The sequence below is a fragment of the Coloeus monedula genome (assembly GCF_965178545.1).
Source record: "Coloeus monedula genome assembly, chromosome: 18".
NCBI classification, from domain to species: domain Eukaryota; kingdom Metazoa; phylum Chordata; class Aves; order Passeriformes; family Corvidae; genus Coloeus; species Coloeus monedula.
In genome coordinates, this window is record NC_138798.1 from 5,922,482 (window position 1) to 5,947,397 (window position 24,916).

Consider the following 24,916-nt stretch of genomic DNA (forward strand, 5'->3'; position numbering starts at 1 on the left):
AGAGTATGCAGTGCAGGTACTTTCATTTCAAGACTCGGGAATAAATAATATTCCTTAGAAATAATGCAGTGTAGGAGGAGCAACTGAGGGAGAGTGTGGAGAAGACAGGGTTCTGGAAAGTCTAGTCTGGGCAGTGAGAGCAGGCAGTGCTGGAATCCCACCTCTGTTGGACCTGTGCCTCAGGGGCGTGCTGTGAGCTCTGGGAACTGAGAAATCATTACTCCACTGCTGAGCTGAGAGCACATCTGAGGCACAGTCTCAGAGATGGTGGTTTGATGGTCTCTATCACATCACTCTGAAAGACACAAAATCAGTGTTCTCTTTTAGGCTGTTTAATTTTCATAATATTCAGAAACTTTCAAGAGTATCTTGTGCAGCACAGGCTGAAGGAACTTTTCTATTGGCCAGAGATCATGAACCATCATAGAATCTTGAAAGAGTGTGTATGTAAATATTCAAAGATTAGTTCACATACTAACCTGAGAAACAGAGTACATCTTTAGGCTATGAACTATTATGTTTCAGCCTTGAAAAACATTTTTTTCTTGCTGACTAAAGCTGACTGTATCACTGATGTCTTTTCATCCCTGATGGTACTTCCAGATTTACTTGCAGTCAAGGTAGCGATCAAGAATTTTCTAAATATTAAAACCTTTTTTGCTGATGGCTTTTTTGTATTGCAACCCAGGGAATTTGTTCAAACCATGTAACTTCGGTGCCATTTGAATTAGCACTCAAGCTGCCACTATGCTGACAGCAACTGAAACTTCATGCTCCAAAACACACGCTCAAGAAGTGTGTCTGTTCATCCTTAGCAGATGCCAGCTGCTTCCCTTCTTTGTGTGTTTTGGGGAAGATACTGGGCATGAGGTGGGAGGTAAATATAATGAAATTATTTCTATCCTACCATGACTTGATAATTCAACAACTGAATTTTTATGTTCTGTTGGCTAATTAAGTCACTTAATAAAATCAGTACTTTGTTATTATCAGGGAAGGATGACGTAAGTAGAGCAGCTCCTAGCTTCTGAGAGCTACAAAGTTAAAATTTTAATTTTTAATTATTTCTTGATAATTTTTTTTTGTTGTTGTTCATAATAGAGCAATTTTGGTTCCTCTTTGCATTCAGATTTTACTTAATCTGTTGGATTTCACTGCTTGCATTTGCAGCTTCTGTTTCTGTATTTGAGGACTAGGGGCATAATTTTTATGTTTGGTCATCATGTGCATTATTAATAAAAGTGCCTCAAAAAGTTACGAGAATTATAAGAAGCAGAGTCTGAGATTGTTCTCATGTTGGCTTCTAATTTTTATGCAAATGTTGCAGGTAGCCAGGAGTCTGTGTTATTTATTATTCCACAGTTTCTCCAAGAAAAATAACACGTATTTTGTTGGGTAGTGTGTGCAGGCAGGGTTTTTTGTGTGACTGTCTCCCAGGCTCCAACTGTGAAGATGTATTTATGTTTTCTGTGAGAACGAAACTACAGCTGGCTGTGCATTATCTGCTGTACCTTTTCCATCTCTCTTCTAGGCGTAGTCACTGAGATGAAATTTTAATTTTGAACTGAGCAGAAAGTTGATCCTTGCTGCTGCCTTCTGCCTGCTGCAGCATATTCTACAGGATGTATCTTGATGAGTTTAAACAGTAGTTCAAGTATCTCAAGTGCAAAAATGGGTAGAGAGAAGGATTAAAATATCCTAACCCTTCTCTTTTGTGCTTCTCCTGAAGCAAAGTGCAAAGCTGCCCACTTGATATTGCCAGCTCCAGCTTTATCCTCCATCTCTGAATTTCACTGCAGCCCCAGGGGAAGCTGCACCTCTGTGGCTCTCCCACAGCTGCTGGACTTTGATGAGGACATGCCTTCGCTCTTTCCACTGGCCTCCCTTGGCAACCAGCCCTTTGAAGATGACCTCTTGCTGTTTGCCTGTTGTCTCTCTTGTGTTGGATTATAGATGAGAGGTTGGAGTGAGGGGAAGGGGGATGGAATGGAGTGTTGTGCATTTTAAGCCTCATTTCTTTCTGCATTCTCACCTTTTTTTTTTTTTTTCCTCTGTGGCTTTTACCTCTCTATATAGATAAAATGTTATGCACATGGAAAATGGTTTGTGGCAGAAATACAGAGTTCCTGCTTGGCATGTGTATATAGGACAAAGGAAGTTTGATTAAGGACTTTGCATTCTTCTGTAACAATCTGCTCACATTAGTTCCCTTCCCCCGTCCCTCTTTTTAAGTACAATATTGTTCTTAGTTATAGTGCAGCTTTTCTCTATGTGCATGTTCTCTGTTTCTCTTCCTACCCTCTCACCCCAGTGAATGCTTCCTCTTGGAGACAGGACAATATAATCACCTTGTTAATGAAGGCTGTGGTGTGAAATGGAAAGGGATGCACTAGAGCTCTGTGGCTGGGTCACATTTTGCGTGGACACTGACTACTTTTGGAAATCCAAACAATGGGACTTTGCTAAATATTGAGAATATCCTTCATGAGAGTCTTATAGGGACAGTAGCTGTAGGGTAAGAAGTACAGTATTACAGGGGATCAAAGAAAGCGTAAGAATACACATCCAATTTTCACTATGGTGAGAGGTGAACAGGTGAGGTCATCTAGGACAGAGCATTGTAAGTAACAGTGTTTACACACTTCTACAAATTTTACCATGTCTTTTCTCAGATTTTTTCAGTGGTGAAATTAATCTTCATCAAAGTGTGGCATGTAGAGCAAAATGGTAGTTGAAATTGCTGTTGAATATTGATGAATAAGGGCAGGAGTAATATATGTTTGAGGGTATTTTACAGCAAACATGAGGAAAATAATCTGGATGTACCTGTGTGTGCAGCTGGAATGCCTCAGTGCAGCATACCACTCAAAATTAGAAGAATAGGATGTGGGGGGTATCTGTGATCTCTGGATGTAACTAGCTTCTGCCTGTCTGTAATACTGCTGTTTAATTGGATCTTCTAGTAATATCTTCTCTTTGTAACCCAAAGGATGCCTCAGAAATAATTTGTGTTATTTTTAACTCCTCTTTCTCTCCTTCCCTACCCTTCTCTGTTTGTCTAGCAAAGTTCCCCACAAATCTGAATGCAAGCAAACCAGCTCTTCTTGTTAGTAGCTTATTGCAAAATACACAGAATAATATCTCCTCTTGTCACAGGTCCTAGAGGACTCTGCAGAAGCAAGTCAGCTCTTACTACATCCAGGACTGCCTGGAAAGCCAGGATCTAGACCAGTTCAGGTGTCAGAAAAATGAACTGTAGTGAGTTTGGATGTCTCAGAGCAGTGTACACATACAAAGGACAGTCACTACTTGTCTGGAGTCTTACAGTACTGTGAAATTTTGGGTCAGCATCAGATCTGTCAATCTGTTTGTTAAACTTCCTTGCTAAAATACAACCTGCAAATGAGTAATTCTGAGACTTTTCAGAGCTGTGTGCTTTTGTAAAATAAAATACTACCTTCTCTGGTACACGCACATGTGCGTGTTGTCTTGTGATTCCCTCCTAACAGTCTGGCAATTTTCATCACAGCCAAATTTTCTAAGTGTGCATTGTGTATGCTTCTGGCAAGGGAGTGCAAATGGAAATTTCTTTTAGGGTTCCTTATATGAACAGCTTCAATCAGCTGGGTTTGGTAGTTTGTTTGGGGTTTAGTGTTGTTTTGTTCGGTTTTGTTGTTGTTTGTTTGGGTTTTGTTGTTGTTGAAGAGTTGTATTCATTCTTTCTGGGCCCCAAACACTCCCTAAGGTTGAACAAATAGAACCCATTATGTTGTACAGTCTTTGTCAGGGTGTCTTCATACTTCCTACTCCATTTTCTGCTACAAAACTTAGTTGCAAAATATTGGTAACTCCGTATCAGGCATTAAGCCAAGGCGATTATATGGCAATGACCTGATACATTCACCTGATACATAGCACTGCTTGTACTATGCAGTATTTGCTTGTACAAATGCAGTTTTTCATGAGATACAAGACAATCCTTATTTTCCCCGTCATTTATGATTATGTCTAAAGTTTTGGTAATTAGTGCATTCTAGAGGTCCATCTTGTTCCTTACAGAGCCAGAACTCTTTTGTTTTATTGTGTAGCAACTGGCCTTCTTCTGCTAAAAGAAATTTATGAAGGTATCATTTTACTCCAGATTTTCTCTCTAGTTTCTCCCATTCTTAGTGACATTATGCCTGCATCTTTTGCCAGCATCTTTCCACCAGTTTAAAGAGGGGGGGAAAAGCCCCACAATTGTAAACATGACTTTGTTTTCCTTTGTACTGTGGTAGGAAAATGCGGTGTAATCAAAGCACTTCAATTCCTGAGAGAAGACATCTTCCTTCAAGTTGTCTGCAGTATGTACATCTTTTCATGGGAGTTTTGCTTTCTGAGATGCTTTAAAGGAAGGAGACACCAGTTTTCTGTTTGAATGGACCAGGAGCTTCCTTTGCAAAGTGTTTGGAATAATTAGTGTCCAGCTGCTTTGTTGCAATAGATTGCTTGGCTGCATAGCTTGGGCAGTACAGTCGCTGCTTGTGCAGCAAATCCGGTGCAAACGTGCTGAGTTTGGATTGTGTGTGTCTGTTACTGTGCCCGTGCTGTGGGTGTCTGTAGTGTCTCTGAGCTGGGACAGTCCTAGCAGGAGGATGCCTGGGAATACGCTGCTGCTGCCAGCTATGTCTTTTCAGCTGGCAGTTCTCCTCCTCTCCTGAGGGATTTGAAGCTGGACCCATGGCACAGGTGAATTGAGTTTGCTGATGAACTAGATCAGTGCAAAGATCTGGTTCCCTAGTTAACAAAACCTCCTCTGGCTGCTCTTCAAAATTTACTATTCCTTTTCACAGGATCTGGTGGACTTTGTGTAGTACTGTCCAGTCTGCATTGTAGAATTTGCCTGGCCTCTTCTGCATGGTGGATGTGTTCAACTGAGTATCTCTGGTTTTACATTTAATTGCAGCATAGACTGGCTTTCTCATCATCCCTTTTGGCGTACTTCCTGGAGTAAGTGGACTGTGAGAGGATTTCAGGAATGCCTGATGCTCTTGCTGTAGAGAAAGTTTAGTGGAAGCCACTTGTGGGTTCAATGCTAACCGCTGGGTTGGACAGAGTGGTCACAACTGATAGCCAAGAAAAGCTCACTGCTGAAATGCTCAGGTCCTATAATGTTACGTTTTGTGGCAGTTTGGTTTTTTGCAGGATGTACTTCCTTAAAACAGAAAAAATATGCCTGCAAGGGAAAAAACCCCATATTTTAATGGAGTTTTCTACTTATGCTGAGGAATAAATGTTCTTCTCTTCATGGCAAAGCTGCAGAGTGATGGGGAAATGCTTCTGGCTTTCACCTTTCCTAAAAAGGCTGCTATGTTCCAGCTGCAGCCAGCATAAAAACCCTCACGCTTTATCATGAGGCTGCAGAAACAATAGGAATGCCTAACTTTTTTTAAAAAAAAACCCTGCTCTTTAGTTCTTAAAAAATCCCTCCCCCCATTTGTACAATTGTGGATTGCTCCTCTGTAATGGCACATTCTACTGATGCCTTTTTCAAACAGCGTGACACAGTGGAGTTAAGGCCTGATTCTTTTCTTTCTGGTGAGGTTTTAGTAATGCTGGGTTGGAATATTGCAGTCAAGAACCTTAAATCACTTTTTGGTAACAGGTTGCTGTGCCAATGCAGAAGAGTAAATGGAGATGGAAAAGTTAGTTCTTCATTCTGCTGTATTTGTAGGTAGTAGGAACAAATAGTCTTGTGGTGACACTTTCTGTTGAAGATCAAAATCGCAGTGGTGGTGACAATTAGTGGTAAATCTTGATCAAGTAGGATGACTCGTCTGTCTTGGAGAATGAGTACAAAGTATTTTCTTTAATTCTTAAAAAGTAGTTTCTCTTTTCATAGGTAAGGAACTTAAATTTCAGAGGAAATGCAAAAAATGAGTGTTAACATGTAGCTTGACTGGTTTTCAGCCTTCTTGGTCTCATATTGGTTATTTTAATAATCATTTAAGCTTTTTGTGTACCTGCTCACTGGTGGAGCATGGGAAACTGAAAAGTCTTTGATGAAGAGTAAACACTTCTTAGCAACAACTAAAACATCAATGTGTTATCAATATTATTCTCACACTAAATATGAAGCACAGCATGGTACCAGCTACTGAGAGGAAAATTAAAACAGGACACTAATCCATATCTTGGCAGTTTGTCAGCAAGGATGTTGAAGGAGAGCTCAAATGCTTCACTGAAGTCAAGATAGATGACATCCTCAACCATGGAGCAAGTTGCTTTGTCAGAAAAGATACTGAGATTGGTCAAGCATGATTTATACTTAGTAAATCCAAATTGGCATTTTCAGCTGCCATCTTGTTTTTTATGTACCTGGAAATAGCTGTCATAAGGATCTGTTCCATAATTTCCTCAGATACTGAAGAGAGGCTGATTGCACTGGGGTTTCCCAGATCTGTCGTCTCAGATTTTGCGGACAAGTGTGGCACTCTTTTCCTGGCATCAGGGGCCTTCCCCCAGTCTTGATGACCTGTGAAAAATAATAGAGCCTGACGTTGCAATTACAGCAGCCAGCTCTAATAAGACACCTGGAGGCATCCTCTCAGCTTCCTCGGGCACCTGTATGTCTGGTTTGCATGGATGGTTCCTAACTCGACCCTCCTTACAGCTTTGGTTGCTTACTTTGCTACTGCTCTGTGCCAACCCCATTGAATAGCAGACATTTATTGTTTGCAATTTTTCTTGCTGTTAATATACTTCTTAGTCTTAACATCTGTTGCCAGTTTGAGCTCCTAATGCTTTCCTAATTCTCTGCATCTCCAAGGAGTATTTCTATATTTGTCTTCGTGAGTGTGCCCCTTTTTCCGTATCTCTGTTCCAGCCGACTTCTGGCGAGTCTAGCACCAAAATACTGGAGTGTCTATGAATCAGACATTCTGCATCCTCTAGTACATTTTGGTGAATGAAGTTGTTATTTGTTAAAGATCTGTTTGGTGACTTACTGCATTTTGAAAAAAGCATGTATGCTCCGTCTACTTCTTGTGTTTAGTAAGGCTGGTTTGACAGGGGGGATACTTACTACAGAACTCCCAGCAGAAGCATACTAATGTTTTTTCTGCTCCCTGTAAAACACTGATGTTGTTTGGTTGCCTTATTTCATTTGAACCTTCATACCCTTCAGACTTTGGATCCTTCCTTTAGAAGAAGCTTCCCTGGGAGATGGGATTGGAGGAAGCAAAGTGGTAAAAGGACACCGAGGGGCTGGGTAACTAAAAGTATATGAAGTCTGAACTGAGTTATCAGGCTCTGCTTCCATACACCTGGGGTAAGGCAGGAAAGGAACTCTTCCTTTCAGTTACCAGAGGCTACACCTGGTTTAGGAGAAAGCTTTCCCTGATGACGGAGTTGCCATTCAGGTTGACTCATTTTTTATGCTTTCTTTTGAGCACTACAGAACCTCGTAAATTTTATTTCAAAAGCCTGCCTGGGGAAGGAATGTGAATTCATGCGGACAGAGATGAATCCATGCCAAGTGCATTCCAGGTGGGAAAGCTATATGGAGTGTCTGTTGTTTCAGGCTGTACAGCAATAAAGCGTTCAAGTCTTCACAAAAAGACTGAATAGTTCTGCTCTTTTTTAGAGGCTTGTGCACTGTAGTGTTTGGAATTTGCTTTTTACTGTCACTGTTGGAAACTACTGATAATTTTCCGCCTCACAGAAAATAATTAGTTTTATTGTTGCCATTGTAGTTTGTCCATCATCTCTTTTGTTTAGTGTGTTTAAAGTGAAACATGTCTGTGATCCAGAAACACCCTGGATCCTCCCTGGGCCTGATAGATATTTTCATTTAGGCTTACATTTGTGTCCTGTGATTCTGTGATTAATTCGCTTGTATTGTGACAAGAAACCATGAGAAGATGACAGACACTTGTACTGGATGAGTCCTGCCATAAGCACCATCAGCCCCAGTGGATGGTGTTTCACTACATCTGGGCAGCTAATCAGTAGAAGTAACACCAGTGCTTCAGGCTCGAATTCTTAAATTCACATGCTCATGTTGCACTTTTAGTTGATATCCCTGGTTTGGAAAATTACAGTATATTTTATCTGTCATGATCTACAGGGATCACTACAATGTAAGCTTGTGGTATCCAAGCAGAATCTACCAACTACTTGTGGCTTGGAGTGGTGGAGTGCTTTTCTGGACACAAAGTTTTCTGTCAATGAAGCCCATGTCTTACTGGCCTTAGTGCTGATTCTGGGGTTTTTTGTGTCTTCAATACATGTTTTTTAGAACTGTGTTACTGGGTTGACACTTCTGATCTGCACCTTGAACATAACAGTTTTTTATTTGAGAATGCAGACAAAAACCTGCCATGCTTGCCTTCTTATCCTCTCTTTTGTGGTCTTCTGTTGGACATGGGTAGGTCCCCAGAGCCCTTCTATGTTACTTCGTGTTCTTAGGTGGTCTAGAATTTGTATTAACTTTCCCACTACAGAAGTATATTTCACTCTTCTCTGCTCCTGTCATAGATCTGTGAGCCTTTTTTGAATCTCTTAGTGCTTGATACTTGCTTCTTGATACATATACCTCAGATGATACCAGCCAGTATTGTCATCTGTATTTTGTTCAAGGCAGCTGTAAACACATGGCACTCTTTGAATACTTCAGAATGCGTGCAGGTTTTCAGTCTTACTTCTTGGCTGATTTGGTAAAGTGAGATGAGAGTATTTTCTTCCAAGATTTTCCTCTAGTTTTTGGACAACATATGTGTCTGCTGGAAGGGAGAGTGTCCTGTACGCTGTCTGTTCTTACCTTCTTAATTCTGACTGGAAGGTAGAAGCTCTGCAAAGCTGCACTATAGGAGTGCCCATCCTTTATGATAAAACTTGGAAGCTGCATATCAATTTTTTCATACAGTAGGGCATGGAGTCCTGCAGTTCTGTCTTGGAGAACCATAGAGACAGGGAATGTGGTTAGTGGTTTGTCAGAAGGAGATGAGTGCCTGTTTAGGTGTCTCACTGTTCCGTTGGGGTTGAAGATATGTATCATTTTGACTCTTAATTTCAGCCTTGGCAGCTTCTGCTGGTTTATGGTCTGCTGGAGGCAGGAAACAAATGATGTGGAAGCTTCCATTTAAGCAAAACTTTGCTCCTGGTGTGTGATATGGACCTGGAATGAGACTTACAGGACCCATAGTCTGGTTGGTACCTTACTGTGTCCCTGATTGCTCCATGCATAGAATCACATAATCATAGCATGGTTTGGGTTGGAAGAGACCTTAAAGATCATCCAGTTCCACCCCCTGCCACATGCAAGGACATTCCACTATCCCAGGTTGCTCCAAGCCCCGTCCAGCCTGGCCTTGGACACTTCCAGGGATGGGGCAGCCACAGCTTCTCTGGGCAACCTGTGCCAGGGCCTCACCACCCCCTCAGGAAGAATTCCTAATCTAATCCCCTCCTTCGTTCTGCTGGTCACACTTCTTTTGATGCAGCCCAGGATGTGACAGGCTTTCTGGGCTGGGAGCTCCTGTTGCTGGGTCATGTCCAGTTTTTAATCTGCCAGTACCCCCAAGTTTTCCTCCACAGAGCTGCTCTCAATCTGATCATCACTCAGGCTTTGTAAAAGGAAGAGAAGAAGCTCTTTCAGCTTTAGGTTTATACTGATTTCCAGGGACATAACTGCAGAATGTGCTTGGTGACTCTGCTCCAGAGGGTCATTCTTGCTTGGAAGCTGTTACGGAATAACAGTATTCTGGAGGAAAGTGGCAGTGGAAAGAATTTTCTGTTCCTTTTGGCCTTCTTCCTTCTTTAGTCCTTTTTCTCTGGACTGAAGTGGGTAGAGCTGTTATTTATTGTATGGTTGGGAAAAAAAGACCAAAGCTTTTCTACACACGAGACAGTGTGTAGAAAGATCCTGAGCTGTTTGTATGGCATTTTGTAAAACTATAGTGCCTTATCCTGGCAGACATAAAAAAAGGGCAAAAGGGTGAAAGTTTTCTTTTAATCATCAGGACGTTTTAGGTGATAGAGTTACAGAGCAAAGTATTCTTCATCTGTTGGTTTAATGTTTGTCTGTCCTGTAACACTAACCCACATAAAATTGGTGCCGCTCTTTATAAAGTTATTTTAGACCTTCAGCAATGTATACAGATTTTGTAACCTTGGATAAAAGCACCTGAATTGTGGTTTCAGCTTTACCCTTTTAGGCATGTGCAAAGTGCCCCAGCATATTTCAAGGATTTTGAACTAGAAACTTCTTAGATATGGGTTATGGTTTCAAAGCTAAATTGATACAGCCTATGTCAAGGGAATTACATCAAGGGAATGGTTCTCTTTCTTTAGATACTGAATATCGATTGAAGCTTTGTGTTTGCTTAAAGGATCCCATGGACTCTTTGTGGGGTTAATTATGTTGGTATATATGCCCTGGCAGTTTTGGAGAGAGCTCTCTGCCTGACTCCATCCTCTGTTTTTGTGTCTGTGCTGAAGAGTTTGTCCATCAGGTACTGAGTTTATGGAGTGGTTCATCTTCCAGTGATAGTACCTGCCCCAAGCTTTTAGCACTAAGTTAAATTGCTCATCCATGTGAGACTCTAGACAGCTCAGCAGTGTGTGATAGTAACTCATTTAGGAAAAAAGAAAAGGAGACAGGCTGAATTAAGAGTCGGACAGATAATTCTACTCTGTCTACCTAGTAGAGTGTGGCTTGTTTTTTTTCTTAGAATAGATTGGTGATGAATCTTGAAAAATAATGAGTGGTAGGAAAATCCCTGCATTGTGTCAGTTCACCGTCATGTTTCCCATATTTTACAGTAATCACTCAAGTTATTCGGAAAGTTAGGGCCCCACAAGATAATATAAATAGCACTTCATGTATTGTATCACTTGCAAAATGGAAGTCAGGGTACAAGACATGGGAGAAAAGGAGAAAAGGACAAAACGACAAGCTGGTGATGCAGAAGTGATGGTAGGATTAGGGGCCATTACATGGTGCTACTTTGCATGGATTAGTGAGGGGTGTATATATATGTAAATTATTGAGCAGTATAATCTCCTCCTATTATAATCAGCTACCAGAAAGCAAAGTTGTTATAGTGTTGATATCAGTTTGTGGTTTTCTTCAGCTAGTTTGATAAAGTTGAGATTTAAGGAAAGGCATGAAACTGGGTGAAGTATAGACTTGTTTTTCAAAGACCTCTGCATATGTGTTAAAGCCTGGGAAACAGGCCAGAGTCTGTGAAAAATCTAAGGGAAAAAGAGAACAAGGAGAAGACAGTATACAGTGTAAGAAAATAGATGTATGACACTCTAGTTTATACAAAAAGATATCCTAGTGAAGGACAGCAGATTTGGAAAAGACAAAGAAGGTTAAAAAAATCGATGTGTAGGAACTCCTTGCCACAATAAAATTAGAGTAACTACTCTAGAGTAACTACACTAAGTGTTGGAAGGAGGAGGAACTGATTAAATATCTGAAATTAAAGACATATTGTTGTCTAGTGTAAGAAACACAAATGTCTAAAAGCAGACTGAAGTTTCTCACTTCGTGATGGCCTTCCCCCCTGCATCATTTGGGTTCAGAAAACAACAGAGAGTGCTTCACAATGGTTAGGAAGTTTCTTGTACCTTACTTTGGCTTACAGGATAGGCTTGTTTCAAAGGATGACAGCCTGTTAATACTGTGCAATTATTTAAAAAAAAAGGTGATAATGGCTCTGAAACATGGGGTCTGGATCTGAATGATGTGTAAAGCTTTTGTGAGTGATTCTGCCAAACAGTTAGTATTATTTCTGTCGGTTTGCATGGAAAGGTGGTTTGCAGTACCAAGGAGGGGCTTTGTAGTTAAGTACTTTATATCTGAGCAAAGGATTTAAAATCACATTTAATGGTTAGCCTTAAATGATTTTTCATAAGCAAGATGACAGCTTACATAAAATTGCAAAGATTTTGTACTCATAGCATGCTTCAGAAACATACTGAATTCTTCACACATGCAGCCTTACATTTCAGTTTTTCTGGTGTACCTTCCTAAATGAAAGTCTATTTGTTTAAAGTTAAGGTATTCAAAAGCAATATGAATGTATGTTTTTGAATTCTAATGATTGGCTAAAGGTTTCTTTCTGATTCTATTTCAGATGCATCCACTTGGACTGTGTAATAGCAATGATGAGGAAGACCTGTATGAATATGGCTGGGTAGGAGTGGTGAAATTGGAACAGCCAGAGTTGGAGCCTAAGCCATGCCTCACTGTCTTAGGAAAGGTAAGGGGATAGTTTGGGGCTGCATGTAACTGGTTCTTGGAAGGATTAGTTCCTTTCTGAGAAAAACCAGCAAGAAATAAACCAAGGGAAAACTCCCTTTACTCCACAAAATATTCCTGTTTTGCCTATTTTCACACTAGGTACTTCAGGGAAAGATGCTGTCATAACTCAGTTGATAGAGATGGTGATGGGGAGCTGAGTACTCCCTCTTTTGAGCTCTGTAGGAACCCAACAAAGATGAAAGCAAAAATGGCTGTTTAGCAGAAGCTGTATTGGAGCAGAAAGGGTGAACTGCAACTGTGATTGTGACTTGGTCAAAGCAGTCAAAACAAAAGCATCTTACTGGTTTTCCTTAGGTACGATTTTCTGAGAAGACATACATTAATTTCTTCTTTTTGGGGAAAGAGAAGCTTTCAAACCTAGGAAGATTTCTTCGCTTTCATTGCAGGGTAGATACCTCTAATCAAGTGAATCTTACTGTACTGGTCAAAGAAATAAACATTTTCATCTTCCTGGAATTTTGCCATGGAATGGGGCCTCTGGAATGTAAATTAATTGCAAAACTTTTCCCTTTGTTTTATGGAGTGAAGTCACTAAGATGCCATTACTGCTCCCAGATATATTAAAAGAGAAAGCAGAAAGGTGTTGTTTTTTGTTCACACCTTTGAATTTTTGAGTATTGAGGTTATTACATGTTGACATTTGAAGTCTAGAGGAGTTGAAAGTGTGTGAAAGAGCATAGGTCACAAGTTCTACCAGTAACTGAGTAGCTGAAAACTACTACATGACAGGGGTCCATCCTAAAATCCAGCTGCCTAAATTTGGTAGGATTGTGTTGGTGACTTCAGGTTAGCAGTGTATCAGGCAGAAAATAAAATGGTAGGTTGACATTTTTTAGGTAAGACTTGTCGCTGTAAATTTATAAACAAAACTTGTAAGAACTTGACCTTTCCAAGGAAGTGGGAAACCATCTGCTTGTGTAAATGTTGCTGTAGGTTTAACTTGTGGTACATGGTGGAAAACATCTCTTTAGGAAGTGACTTCCCTTTCTATTGAATTTCAGCATAATACAACTTTTTTTTTTTTTTTCCAGCTGGAAATACTGTTTGTGTTGTACAGAAATTCTAGCTGTTATTCTTTGTTCTTAGAAAGATAAAATCTGAGGATGAGGTCTTGTAAGGATGGGAATTAGAGAAGATTCAGTCCTGAAAGATGCATTCTAATCCATAAGTAAACCCCAGGAGTTAGTTTTGCCTTGAAGCAAGCCATTTCAGGAAGGAGTCTGTTCAGTCCCATCTGTCAGGCTCTTGAAAATTACGTGAGGGAATAGATGTGCAAAATGGATAAAGAAAGCTGAACCATAGGTATATGGCACAAAAAAATGTTAATAATATGTACCTGACCCACTGCCATGTGCCCAAATCCCACCATGTCCTCTATACTCCCAATGTCCCCGAAGGCACACCAATCTCCAGAGTAAGTTCAGCTCAGTATCTGCTGAAGTTAGCTTCCTGAAGCTTGGCCTGCTGAGCAGCAGACTCTGGCTTTGCTTCAGGAGCTCTGTAGCATCAACTTTGATGCATAACGATGGTGATGTGACATAGGATGTGTCCAGAGAGTTTGGGCATGGAGTTCCATGTGTGTCAGTTTATATGTAGCAATTTCAACAGGTGAAAAAAGACTGGCCAGGATTCTAGTCAATACTGCACTGCATTTCATTGTTCTGTATTTTCTCTATTTAGTCTTCTCTTCCTGAAATATTTCTTCCCTATTTCATGCTCTCTGCTTTAGTTTCTCCTCTCCATCTTTTGTCTGCAACCCTTCTGCTCTCTCACTATGCTCAAGTTATGTCCTGATTTAGAAGGACTTCTCAGAATTCTTGAAGTACTGTTGAGTGCAGATAGCAGCAGGAGCATCAGTCTTGAGCTTCTCTCAGGTCTGTCAATTCAGACAGCCTGGTTATCTTACCAGTGAGGACAAATTGTGTTGCAGTTTTCTGGGTCTCTGAGAAGTTCAGTTTCTGTGCAATTTGGTACAAATTGCTATGTGAAGATTCAGTGTGGCCTGTAAACTGTTTTGTCTGGGTAAATATCAAACCTGCTGCATGTGTATATGTGTCTTCTTCTGGTTATTTTTAGGATTTGGCAGCTGACTTAAAAGAAAATGTAAAGGGGAGAGGAATGGGAGAGGGAGAGAAAGGGAAAGGAGGGAGGGAGAGAGAGGAAAAGTAGAAGGAAAAGGAAAAAAAAAAAAGGAAAGGAGTGGGGAAAGGAAAAGAAACGAAAGGAAAGTGGGGGAGGGCTGGTCTTGAACAGGGAAAGGAAATGGAACTTTTTCCATTAGAAAAGGAAGATAACAAGGAATGCAAACCTACTGTTTCTTCCTCATTAAGTTTGATTTAACCTGCCCCCAAGGTGGGGCATTGTAGAGGTGATATTGTTGAAAGTTTGGAATATGGTGAAGCAGAATGTAGACTAGTTAAAAGCTGTTTGTAGAGGTAAATTCCATGACATGTGAATCTGGTAAAAAGTTGTTTAGTTTTTCTCTTATTGTTGGTTTTAGTTATTGAGGTCTTTTTTGATTTAGGGGTGGTGTTTTTGTTTGCTTGTTTGGATTTTTTTGGGTTTTGTTTTTAGTAAAACTCTGGTCTGTGTTTTTAGAAGTTCTACTTGTTTATTCATGGGTAGCGATACAGAATTTAATGTGTCCATTTTCATATTGATTTTGTGATTTTCATATTGATTTTGTTGTTGCTCATCCTTCTTAGTCATTGCTCATCCTTCTTTATATGATGTAATGGAAATGAAAGTGTTTAAAAAAATGTGTCTGCTGTTAAGAGTGCCCCTGAAAACTGGGCCTTGGTCGAGGCAAGGAGTGTGTGTGGCAGCTGTGTTTTACCATTACCTTTGATCACAGTGCAGCCCTGTTTGAGGCCATGCTGCATGCAGGCAAAGCAAAGGCCTGGGTTTTACTGATCTTATGAGCTCCTGAATAGGGCTAGAAGGGGAATGACAGAGGAAGAAGAAAGCTTTTGGAAATGAAAAGGAAACCCCGTGAACCCGACCAGCATTATTGGCTGGATTTGCCTACCAGGGAGCCGCTCAGTTTCTGCCAGGCTAATTTTGCTTCAGCTTCTCTCCCCCACACCCCCCGACCCCACCTCCCCCTCTCTCCTTCTTTCAGACTTTTTTTGTTTTTGAGGCATGGCTGTAGTAACTTGGTTCTCAGGCTGGGAACCCACTGAGCTGTTGCCATGGTCACTGGGAAGCTCTTCGTGCCATGTGCTTCAAAGGGAACCTTTCCCCTCCTGGAATTCCTGCCTTCTCTCTGCATACAGCACAATGAGACTCCTTCACTGCTCCAGCAGTGTGACTGTGCTGGAGGAAGGCAGAAGCAGGGTTGCCTACAATACTGATTGCCTGCCTGCATCCTGGCAGGGCGGGGCAGTGGAAACTGGGTGTTCTTTAAGGTCCCTTCCAACCCAGACCACTCTGGGATTCTGTGATCCACTGTACTGTGATGGGAGCATACCTGCATGTGTCCTGCACATTCCAATATGCAGACCCCTGTTCTTCCCCCACCCCAATAATTTTTAAAGCAAATTACATGTGTCAAGACTGTGAAATACAATTCAGTAATACCATTGGTTTTTATTTCAGTACAGGATAGTGAGAAAATGCTGAAGATTTATTTAAAAGTAGCACTTCTTCCCTTTTTGCAGGATTGAAAGTCCACGAGAAAGGATTTTGTTCTTCTTTCTCTTCCAGGGACTGCTCTTCTTCTATATTAATAGGACATATGTATTTGAGGATGTGCATCTGAATATTACTTAACAAAGAGAGGATGTCCCTGCTACTACAGCTTCCTGTTTTCTTCAGATGAAAGAAATCTGTAATATGAGGAAATTCCTAGCAGTTCTTCCAATATCCATTCACTTATTTTTCTCTGTTAAGAGCTTATTTACAAGAATTTACACAAATACTAACTAGAATAATCTCTTGTTTTGCCATGTCATCATTATTATGGTACTAGTTAGGCTGGGGCCAAAATCATCATGACTTGGAAGTGCACTAAACAGTTGAACTGTGATTCATAACATTTTGGCTAATAATTTAGGTTAAAAATTCTTACAAGGTAGTCACACGAGAATTTATGGGCCTATGTTGGTAGCTTAGTTCCTGAATAAAGAGGGATCTGTTCTAAGACTTGAGGAACAAGAAAGCCTGTGAGGAGTCCATTTTAATATTTTTATTTCAGATTTACTAAAACTAATAAAAAAGGCAAATTAAACAAAATCCACTTGCACCTTTATATTAATAGCCTAAATTAAGCAATCAGTTATATGTTCAAATTGGAATTGCTGACAGTATAAGTATACCTCTTGTTTCTTTATAACATTAATAGTTTTATATACAGTTTGGATAATTTCCTGTAGAAATGGATTCAGTTCAGTTGTAGAAATGCATACTGAATTTAAGCAAATGCTCTTCCATGCTAAACTTGTTCAGAAATCAGGACTGAACTATGCCATAGATTAAGATCTAAAATTAATGAGAGACATTTCTAAAACCATTGGTCAATGTTTGCCAGACTTTGCTTGTTCAGATACTTTCACCTGGTAGTGACAGCTGCAGTAAGGCACCCTGTGATGAGTCTTGTGCTGCATGCAGAAGGAAATACTGTCACTTCAGGAAAACTTCTTATATCCATTGAAGTAGTTGACGTTCCACTTATGGTATCTGTTCCACAGTTTGGGGACCTTTTCTACCTTCTGTTTGTTAGCCTATGTTTCCTCTTTGCAAACAGCATCCAAAAAACATTTGTAATTCTTTCTGAGGCAGTAGTGTCAAAAATTAATGGCAAAATTTAATCAGTCTGGATGCAAAGTAACAGCATGAGTAATTTTTAAGCTGGTTGGTTTGTTTGTTTCACTGTGTGGCTACCTGAAGACAGTGTAGTGTCCAGTGGAGGTAGGAACAAGTAAGAGGAGGTAGGGTCTACTTTTTGTGATGGCAGTGCTGGCGTAAATGTATGTCAGACTACAGACTGAGAAAGGTTTCTCAGCAGTATAAACTTAATATCGGTTGTTTTAAACTCCCAGACATTCTGTGTTAAGAAGGAAGTTGTTATGAAGTAGAAGAAAGCTTCTTGAATGAGACGACTCCTTTGGCTGTGGACCAGTTCATAGATCTCTATTGCAAAGTCAAACATGCCAGGACTCTGATAAAAACAAAAACTGGGGTTTTTATCAACCTAATTGTTTTGTAATGAAAAATGAATGTGAGTTTTAATGGGGAAAAACAGCATCCTGGCTAGTGTTAAAGATTCAGACCTTCTGAATCAGTCATGTTCTTTAAGAGTCTTCTTTAACGTTGCACTAAACTTTTTTATTTCCAAGTTTTGTTGTCTTAGCACTACCTAAAATTACGGTTTACTTTGAAAAAATGTAGTATATATAATTGTAATCCCTGCCATGTTTGTGTTTGTCTTTACTGTCTTTCTTCTAAAGAATACATTGAGAAAGAGAAAATGGTAATTTTCCCAAAGCACCAAAGAACATCTTAAGTGCTGTAATATCATAATGATTGTTTCTTGTTATTCCCCACTTCATCATGATTTATAATATCCAGGACACCTAAAATGTTAACATCCATTTTAAACAACCATAAAACATCTTCAAAAATTATATCTGAAGTGATACTGTCACTTGTGCAAGTATTTTTGATGTCATTTATGTTTTGACATTAATTTTTCTTACTTCCCCAGTGCTAGCTCTGTGATCAGACCTCTGCACCATATAGGCACAATGATTTCTAGAGTTCTAGCAAAATTGCATTGACGAGGTCAGAAGAGGGGATCATACATGTGTTTTTCAGGAAGAAGATGGCTTTTCCTAATGGCAGACAGAAAAAGACAAGGAACAAGCGTGTATTTTTGAAGGAAAAAAACTACACAGAACAAAATGCTTCTGCCAAAAGCTCAGTGTATTTCTGCTTCCCATCTCCTTGCCTCTTCATCCCCCACAGACCATACCCTAACAAGCCTATTTAACAGATGAAGAAGGGGAGTTGAATGGGAAAGAAAAAAGGAGGAAAGGCTGCATCCAAGAGTGTTAGAACATGTGGCCACTGCATGAAACAGCAGTGTCATCATTATAATCGAAGTCTTGAGTTTTCAAGTACCTTTCTCATGCACTCCCTCTTTAAATCCTCTCATTCCATCACTACTTTCCACTGTAATTTCTGCAGTCCCTTTGAGGAGAGAAGGGAGAGGTTGAGCACGGGAAAGAGCACTGACAAGCAAGCCAGTTGAAATGTGGAGAGAGGAAAGGTTTGTGTATGGATCATATGGTGAAAGATGCAGAAGGAAAGAAAAGTGCTGGATCAAAGCCAAAGAGGGGAGAGCTCAAAGGAATGGACAAACAAGGGCTGAAGCAGGTTATGCAGTTCAGAAGAAGCAGCTCTGTCAAGTTTTCATTCATGAGTGGTGGTGAGCTCTTTCCATTGGTGACCAGTGCCAGCAATCTGCTGCTGTATTATTTTCCTAACTTTCTTTCCATGTTCCCTGCACAGTTACGAAAAGCATCAGCTATTCACGAACAAAGGCTCTCTCTTAGGTTTCTCTCTCTGGGCACTCCTTAGATTTGCCATTGCTGGATTAATTACTTTAAATAAATGTCCACTTTTAGAGTTGAGTCCTTAGCAGTCCCCACCACCATCTTCACTCCTTTCTAACCAACTGTGGAACACAGCTGCTTCTCCCTTAAGCTAAAGAAGCAGCTGTTGCTGTACTACATGTGTTACTGGAGTTCAGCTCAGTCAGATCTCCCAGGGAAATTAATGGAAGTCAAGGCTAGACTAAGGAACAATTATTTAAGGCATGCCACATAAGAAGAAGTAGTAAATGCTTCATGTCTCTTACGTTTCTGGACCCTCATTATTCTATGTGCCTTGTAAGCCTTTTGAACATTGAGAGTTGTTTTACATGCAGAATCTATCTGTTTCTCTAACAGGAGAAATGCATAGTGGCAAACGTTGGAAAAACTGTAGAAACGGAGTTTGAAACAGAAAAGTGAGAGAGCAAGTAAGTGCTGCTGTGTTGGAGTATAGAAATGAGCACAAAAGGAGGCTGGCAAGCAGAATCAGATAAATGGACGAGAAAGTGAAGAAAATAAGGAGCAGATATGGAGGCAGGGAATGGAATTATTTAGGACTTCACAGATGAGTGACATGCCTAATTTTGGTGCACTAGGAGACAGAAGGCTTTGAAAGAAATTGGAGAACTTCAGAATGTAACCAGAGCTGCATCGGAGGGACTCCAATATTCAGAATAAAAGTTGGGCAGATACAATCGACAGTGGTAAAAAACTGGATCCTAAGAAATTACAGACATAAAGTGGGAATGTTTTGCAGTGATTTTCACAGGACTGAAAGGAAGGAAAGAAAAAATATTACACAAATTGTGCTTCATATCCTACTGCTTTGAGATAATTTGCCAGAACATGTTTTTCTGCTCTAAACATTTTATCTTTTTGATGATCAGGTGATATCCAGAGGTGCGGTTTTGGATAACATGATGATTTAACATTTGTACTGAGTTCAAGGAAATGACTCCAAATGAATCAAGTGATCGTACTGTGAACTCAAAATGAGTAGGAAGTGCTTTTTAGTCAGTGTAGGGAGTACTGACTGATCTATTTGCAATACCAGCAGGTTAGTTTTTGAACATTAGAGCTGGACGTATGTGTAACATGAATTAGGTAATACAGATTAATTATGTATTATTAGTATTTGCATTGCTGTGGCCTTAGAATTGTTCAGTAGGGATATGAAACTTGGACAGAAACTATTAAAAATATCAAAAGAATGTAGGTATTCTAGTGCATTAATGTCTCAATTCTTGGCCCATTGGTGTTTTGTTCAATTGGTAAACCAAGAGAATATATCATGGACATGTAATTTTTCAACGTGCTCAAATAACTTGGTCCCTTGGGATAGGAAGAAAGATGGGCCTTAGCCCTGAGGATCCAAATAGTGAGCTTTTAAGTGGGTGTGCGGGGGAGGAGGCATTTGCAAAGAGCACAGAATCCATAGACTTCAGGTCCATGAATAGTGTTGAAACTCCCAGAGGGTCGCTTCAGCTGAGTGTAAGGGACTAATGAGCCAGTCTGACTGTTTATGGGCTGTGGTTAACCTCTTGCAAGTTAGGATTTCCTGTCGCCAGCAATGAGCTGTGACCGCCAGCACCACAGTGTTAATGATGAGGTAGGGGCTGATGAATGGCTGGACTCCAGACAGCAGCCTTCACTGGCAAAGAATCAAGTGGCTAGAGGGAGAAAAACATTGAAGTCTACAAGGGAAATAATGCAATCTCCAGAACCTATAATTCCCATGTTTAAAAAAAGAAAGGGATAAAGAAACTGGCGACAAATTCAAAACAAGTGAAGCTTTTATCTCTGCATTCTGAATAGAAGATTGTTCTTCAGCAAAACTGGCTGTAAAAGCCAGGCCAGTTAAAACAATATGCAGGCTGCTTGCCTCCAAGTAACCAGAAATTGTTGGCTCAGAGTAGCCTGTTCTGAGGAGCCAACCTGCTGGGAGACGTTATCCAAGCAACGGCTTGAATGTAATTCCTCCCGCTGTGGAATGGCTCTTTGGCAAATGAAGACCCTAATTAGAGATGGAAGGGTTTCTATTTTGTTTTTCTTTAATCCTTGCCCCGAGGCCTCTGCAATACAGCCATGTCTCTGCTTGCGTGGAGAGAAGTTTCCAGTTTCCCTTTGTAACAAAAATCCTCCACCTTTTTCATTTTTGTTTTCCCTTTCTTTTTATCTTTTTCCTTTTTTAATTTTTTTTTTTTTTTCAGAGTCAACAAACTAACAACAAGGGCCCACCACAGTTTGGGACCTTGATACTAAACTAATCGAAAACCAAGGATAACTGTTTGGAAGAAGGGCTATATCATCCTGTATTAGCCAGCCATGAACATGGAAAGTTGCTAGCTAAACTGGAATACTGGCCTACCATGCAGATTTTTACTGTTGAGCTTATTACCCAAGCTGATTCTAGTAGTAGAGGGAGGATCTCAGAGAATCACCAGTATCCTACTGGATTCCAAGAGAATCCTAACATGCTTCATTCAGAAAGATTGAAGTCCCCTTACTAGGGGTTACATGCATTTCTTTAGTCTTGGATGCAGATGCTCATCCCTGACAAAGAGGACAGAACCTCCAGGGCAATGTACTGCAGCACTTTGATATGTGTAGATGGCTTTTTATAGTGCTCTGCATTGATAGTTTCTTTAATTTACAACTCCTCCAATGCTTTCTTGTATCTCTGGTTTTTATTAACGTCTCTCAGCACCACAACATGCTTGCATGTATGTTTACACAATTATCTTAGGTCTAGCTTGTTGTTTCTGTTCATCTGCTTTCAGTACACCCTCAATGCAAAGGTTAAGAATTATCTGGGTGGGTTGTAGTGGTATTTTATAGCATGTGAAACACTACATGTTTAGTACATAATTTCGAAAATACATTCACATCATGACCATTAAATTTCAAAGGTAAGTGTAGATTGAAGTTCTGGGAAAAGCTGGAAGGGTTATAAGATGTAGCTGCATTTCTGCTTAACCATCAATTGTTGTGAGTGCAGCCACCCAGTTCTTGCTGAGTGTGCTAGGTTCTCTGTGAATATGTAATCTAGTTCAAGACCCCAGTCCCTTCCTTTGATCTCTTCCAGTGCTCACCCTTCTCTCTGTGACTGTGCCTTGTCATAGCAACAAGACTGCTGGCCTGCAGAATAGTCTGTGATAGCAGAGGTCAGGGGCTTGGGAGTGGAGTCCCATGACTCTGAAATGTATCTGAAGAGGTGTGCAACCCGCAGGCTTTGCTGTGTTCAGGATTAAATTAGTGTTATTTTTCTTACTGTTTTTACTTGGTTTAGACTCAGAATTGGTAACAGTGTTTCTCCCTAACCCCAGAAAAGAGAGAATTCAGTTTTCTTGTTCTTCATTTTAACCATCTGAGAGCCTCTCAGTACTGAGTGGTATGAATCACATTGGTGTGTATATATTGTTGATGTGATTATACATTGCATGAGGTGATAGTTTTCTTAAAACTACAAGTACATACCTTTTTAAGGTTTTGGTTTGGTTTTTTTTACAGAAAGGTACGTTGTTCTTAAATTGTGATTATGCTTTTGAATTTAAAAATGCTGCTTCACGCTTTATATACTTCTTAACTGGTAAGCAACTATTGTAATGCTATGTAATGCAGAATCTATAGGGCATGTATATAAAACATATCCCAAAGGGCCAGAGAAGTTGAGTATTCCAGTCAGGAAGGGGTTTTGTGCTGGTGTGATGCATGGGGATTTGACTGTCTCGTTTTGATATTCTGCCTTTGTTTTCAGACAGAAATCTAAAAGTTCCTTTTTTGTTATCTCAGAAAAGGTTTGAAATGGCATCCTGTTTATGCTTGGCTTAATTGAGTTTCTGGAATTACTGGGGAATTGTACATTAACAGGTCTGAAGCATCAGTTGGTTAATTTGTAACTTCTGCTGTTTGCAAAGTAGATGGCCGTCCTTTTCTCCTTCCTCCTCTGCCCTGCAGAACTGGCCTGTGGCCTGGCTTACTAGCTCGTGTTGGTTCAAAGGACATGGTATATTTTGTGATTGATTGAGCCTGATAGCAGTGTGGGGGGAGACAAGAAAGAGGTGGTGCCTGTATTGTTCAGATGTTGTCTGTATTCTGTGTAGCTCTGAGAGAGAGGTTTTTGCATTTTCACCGTTGTAAAGAAAAGGTGTATTTGACACAATGCTGTGGGTTTTAGGTAAGGTTCTTAATGATGAGCAGGTTTGGATTTTATTTCCTAGTTCATGTGATACCTTTTCTGCCATACTGAAAATCTAATGCTGCCATCCATAGAATGGGGGTGCAGTTCATACCCACTGCTTGTTTTAATAGGGTTGTTTAAGGTATTCCTCTCTCCTGAAGAAGTTTAGGGCTTTGAGAGCATCAGGGTCAGAATACCATTCAGCTGACTGAAATGGCAAACTGGCAGTGGCAACATCTCCTTGTCCCAACCTGCAGATTCATCATGCATTTATGTAAGAATCAGTGCTCTCTTTCTCATCATTAGAACTTCCTGGGTTTGTCCATACTTAACTGAGGATTTCTCAAAACTGCAGAAAGCTAAACCCTGATAAGGTAGGCTCCTACTGCTTATTTCAGCATCAAAGTTGTCCTCTGCTAATATAAAAAAAAAAATCAAATGAAGACAAGTCTGCAGAAGTGTCATTCTTTAACCACACAACTACAGCAAACCTGTACTAGAAAAGCCAATATTCTAGAACCCGGTTCTGCGTATTCTGTATCATACCTCAGTGGTATTGTCTACATCTTTGTGGTCTCACTTGATATATGGAGAAAACAGGTGCAGATCAATTGATTTGTGACCACTAAAAGATATTGGAACAGACTTTGTTACTTTTTAGTCTGCTCAAAAGAAGACCCAGACTGCTGAATTGCTATATTCATCATTTATTTTGGTGAGATATTGCAGATGGAAATCCCTTCAGCTGTATTCCCTAGCAGTCAAGATTGTTGAAATCCTTGAACTGCTTTTCCAGAGCAATAAAGCAAGATACTACCCCTTTTCAATGAAAATCTTGTTCCTTGGAGTCACAGTATGCAAGTTGCATGTCACTGAGTGTTGCTTATATGTTACCAGTTTGCTATGTGAGAGGCTGACATCTCTTATTTCAAAGGACCAGGAGACAGCTGATGATAGAATCAGCTATGAAAAACCTTCCACTTAACACCACTTGCATAATCCCACTCTTCTGTCAGATTAATGACCACTGGCTCCACAATGTAGAGCTATCTGACATAGACTATTGGATCTGATGGGCTGGGAATATCCAGAAAATATGCCTCAAGTTCAATAGTTATTAGTTCATAGAGAAACTGAGGGGGGGAAAACCCCTCAACTGACAGAGGAAATTCAGGCTGGCTCAATTCTCAGCTAAATAAGGATGTACAAACGAATTTTATTGACTACTCTGTTCAACAATCTCTGCACTGATTTAGAGTAATACCATATTTTCTGCCCCAAAACCCGAGATGTACTGCAAAAAGGAATGGCAGGATGAAAAAGACTTTGTTACACGTTTTGGAGCTGTGCTGTTTCCCTTAGTTCTGACTGAAAGTGTTTTGCTTTTAGGATCCATATGACTGTCTTCTGTGTACTGTGTCCTTACTCTTGTGCTTCCCATCTTGATCACTTTGGAGGACCAGCTAATAACTCTGACACCTGATGGAATAGTTTGCTAGAAGGAGTTTACTGGCATCTGTACTGGGTGTTCCTTAAACCATTGCCCAACCTCCTCTTCCCCATCTTTATGATTTTCTTAACCCAGGGGATAAATCAACTTGCTCATGTAGCACATACCATAACTATAATTAATATTTGTTGACTAGAGTGTACTAAGTTCCAAGAAGATAATACCTAGAGTTGGGGGAACAATTCAACAAATCCAGGAAGACAGATAGGTAGTTTTTAATGTAAAAACATTTGTGAGAACATAATTTTAGAACAGCAGGATATATCTTACACAGAACTTTTAAAGCATCTTTTTCTGCCTTTAGTCCAAGAGTATTATCT

The 24,916-nt window shown here is 40.1% G+C and overlaps 1 protein-coding gene across 1 annotated transcript in view; it reads left to right on the forward strand.

Moving 5' to 3' along the window:
• Positions 1 to 24,916, forward strand: part of ZNRF3 (zinc and ring finger 3) — a 66,679-nt gene that overhangs the window by 26,811 nt on the left and 14,952 nt on the right. The window contains exon 2 of the mRNA XM_082293450.1: positions 12,126 to 12,251. Coding sequence (XP_082149576.1) covers positions 12,126 to 12,251 — 126 coding nt within the window. The remainder of the gene's footprint in view (positions 1 to 12,125; positions 12,252 to 24,916) is intronic.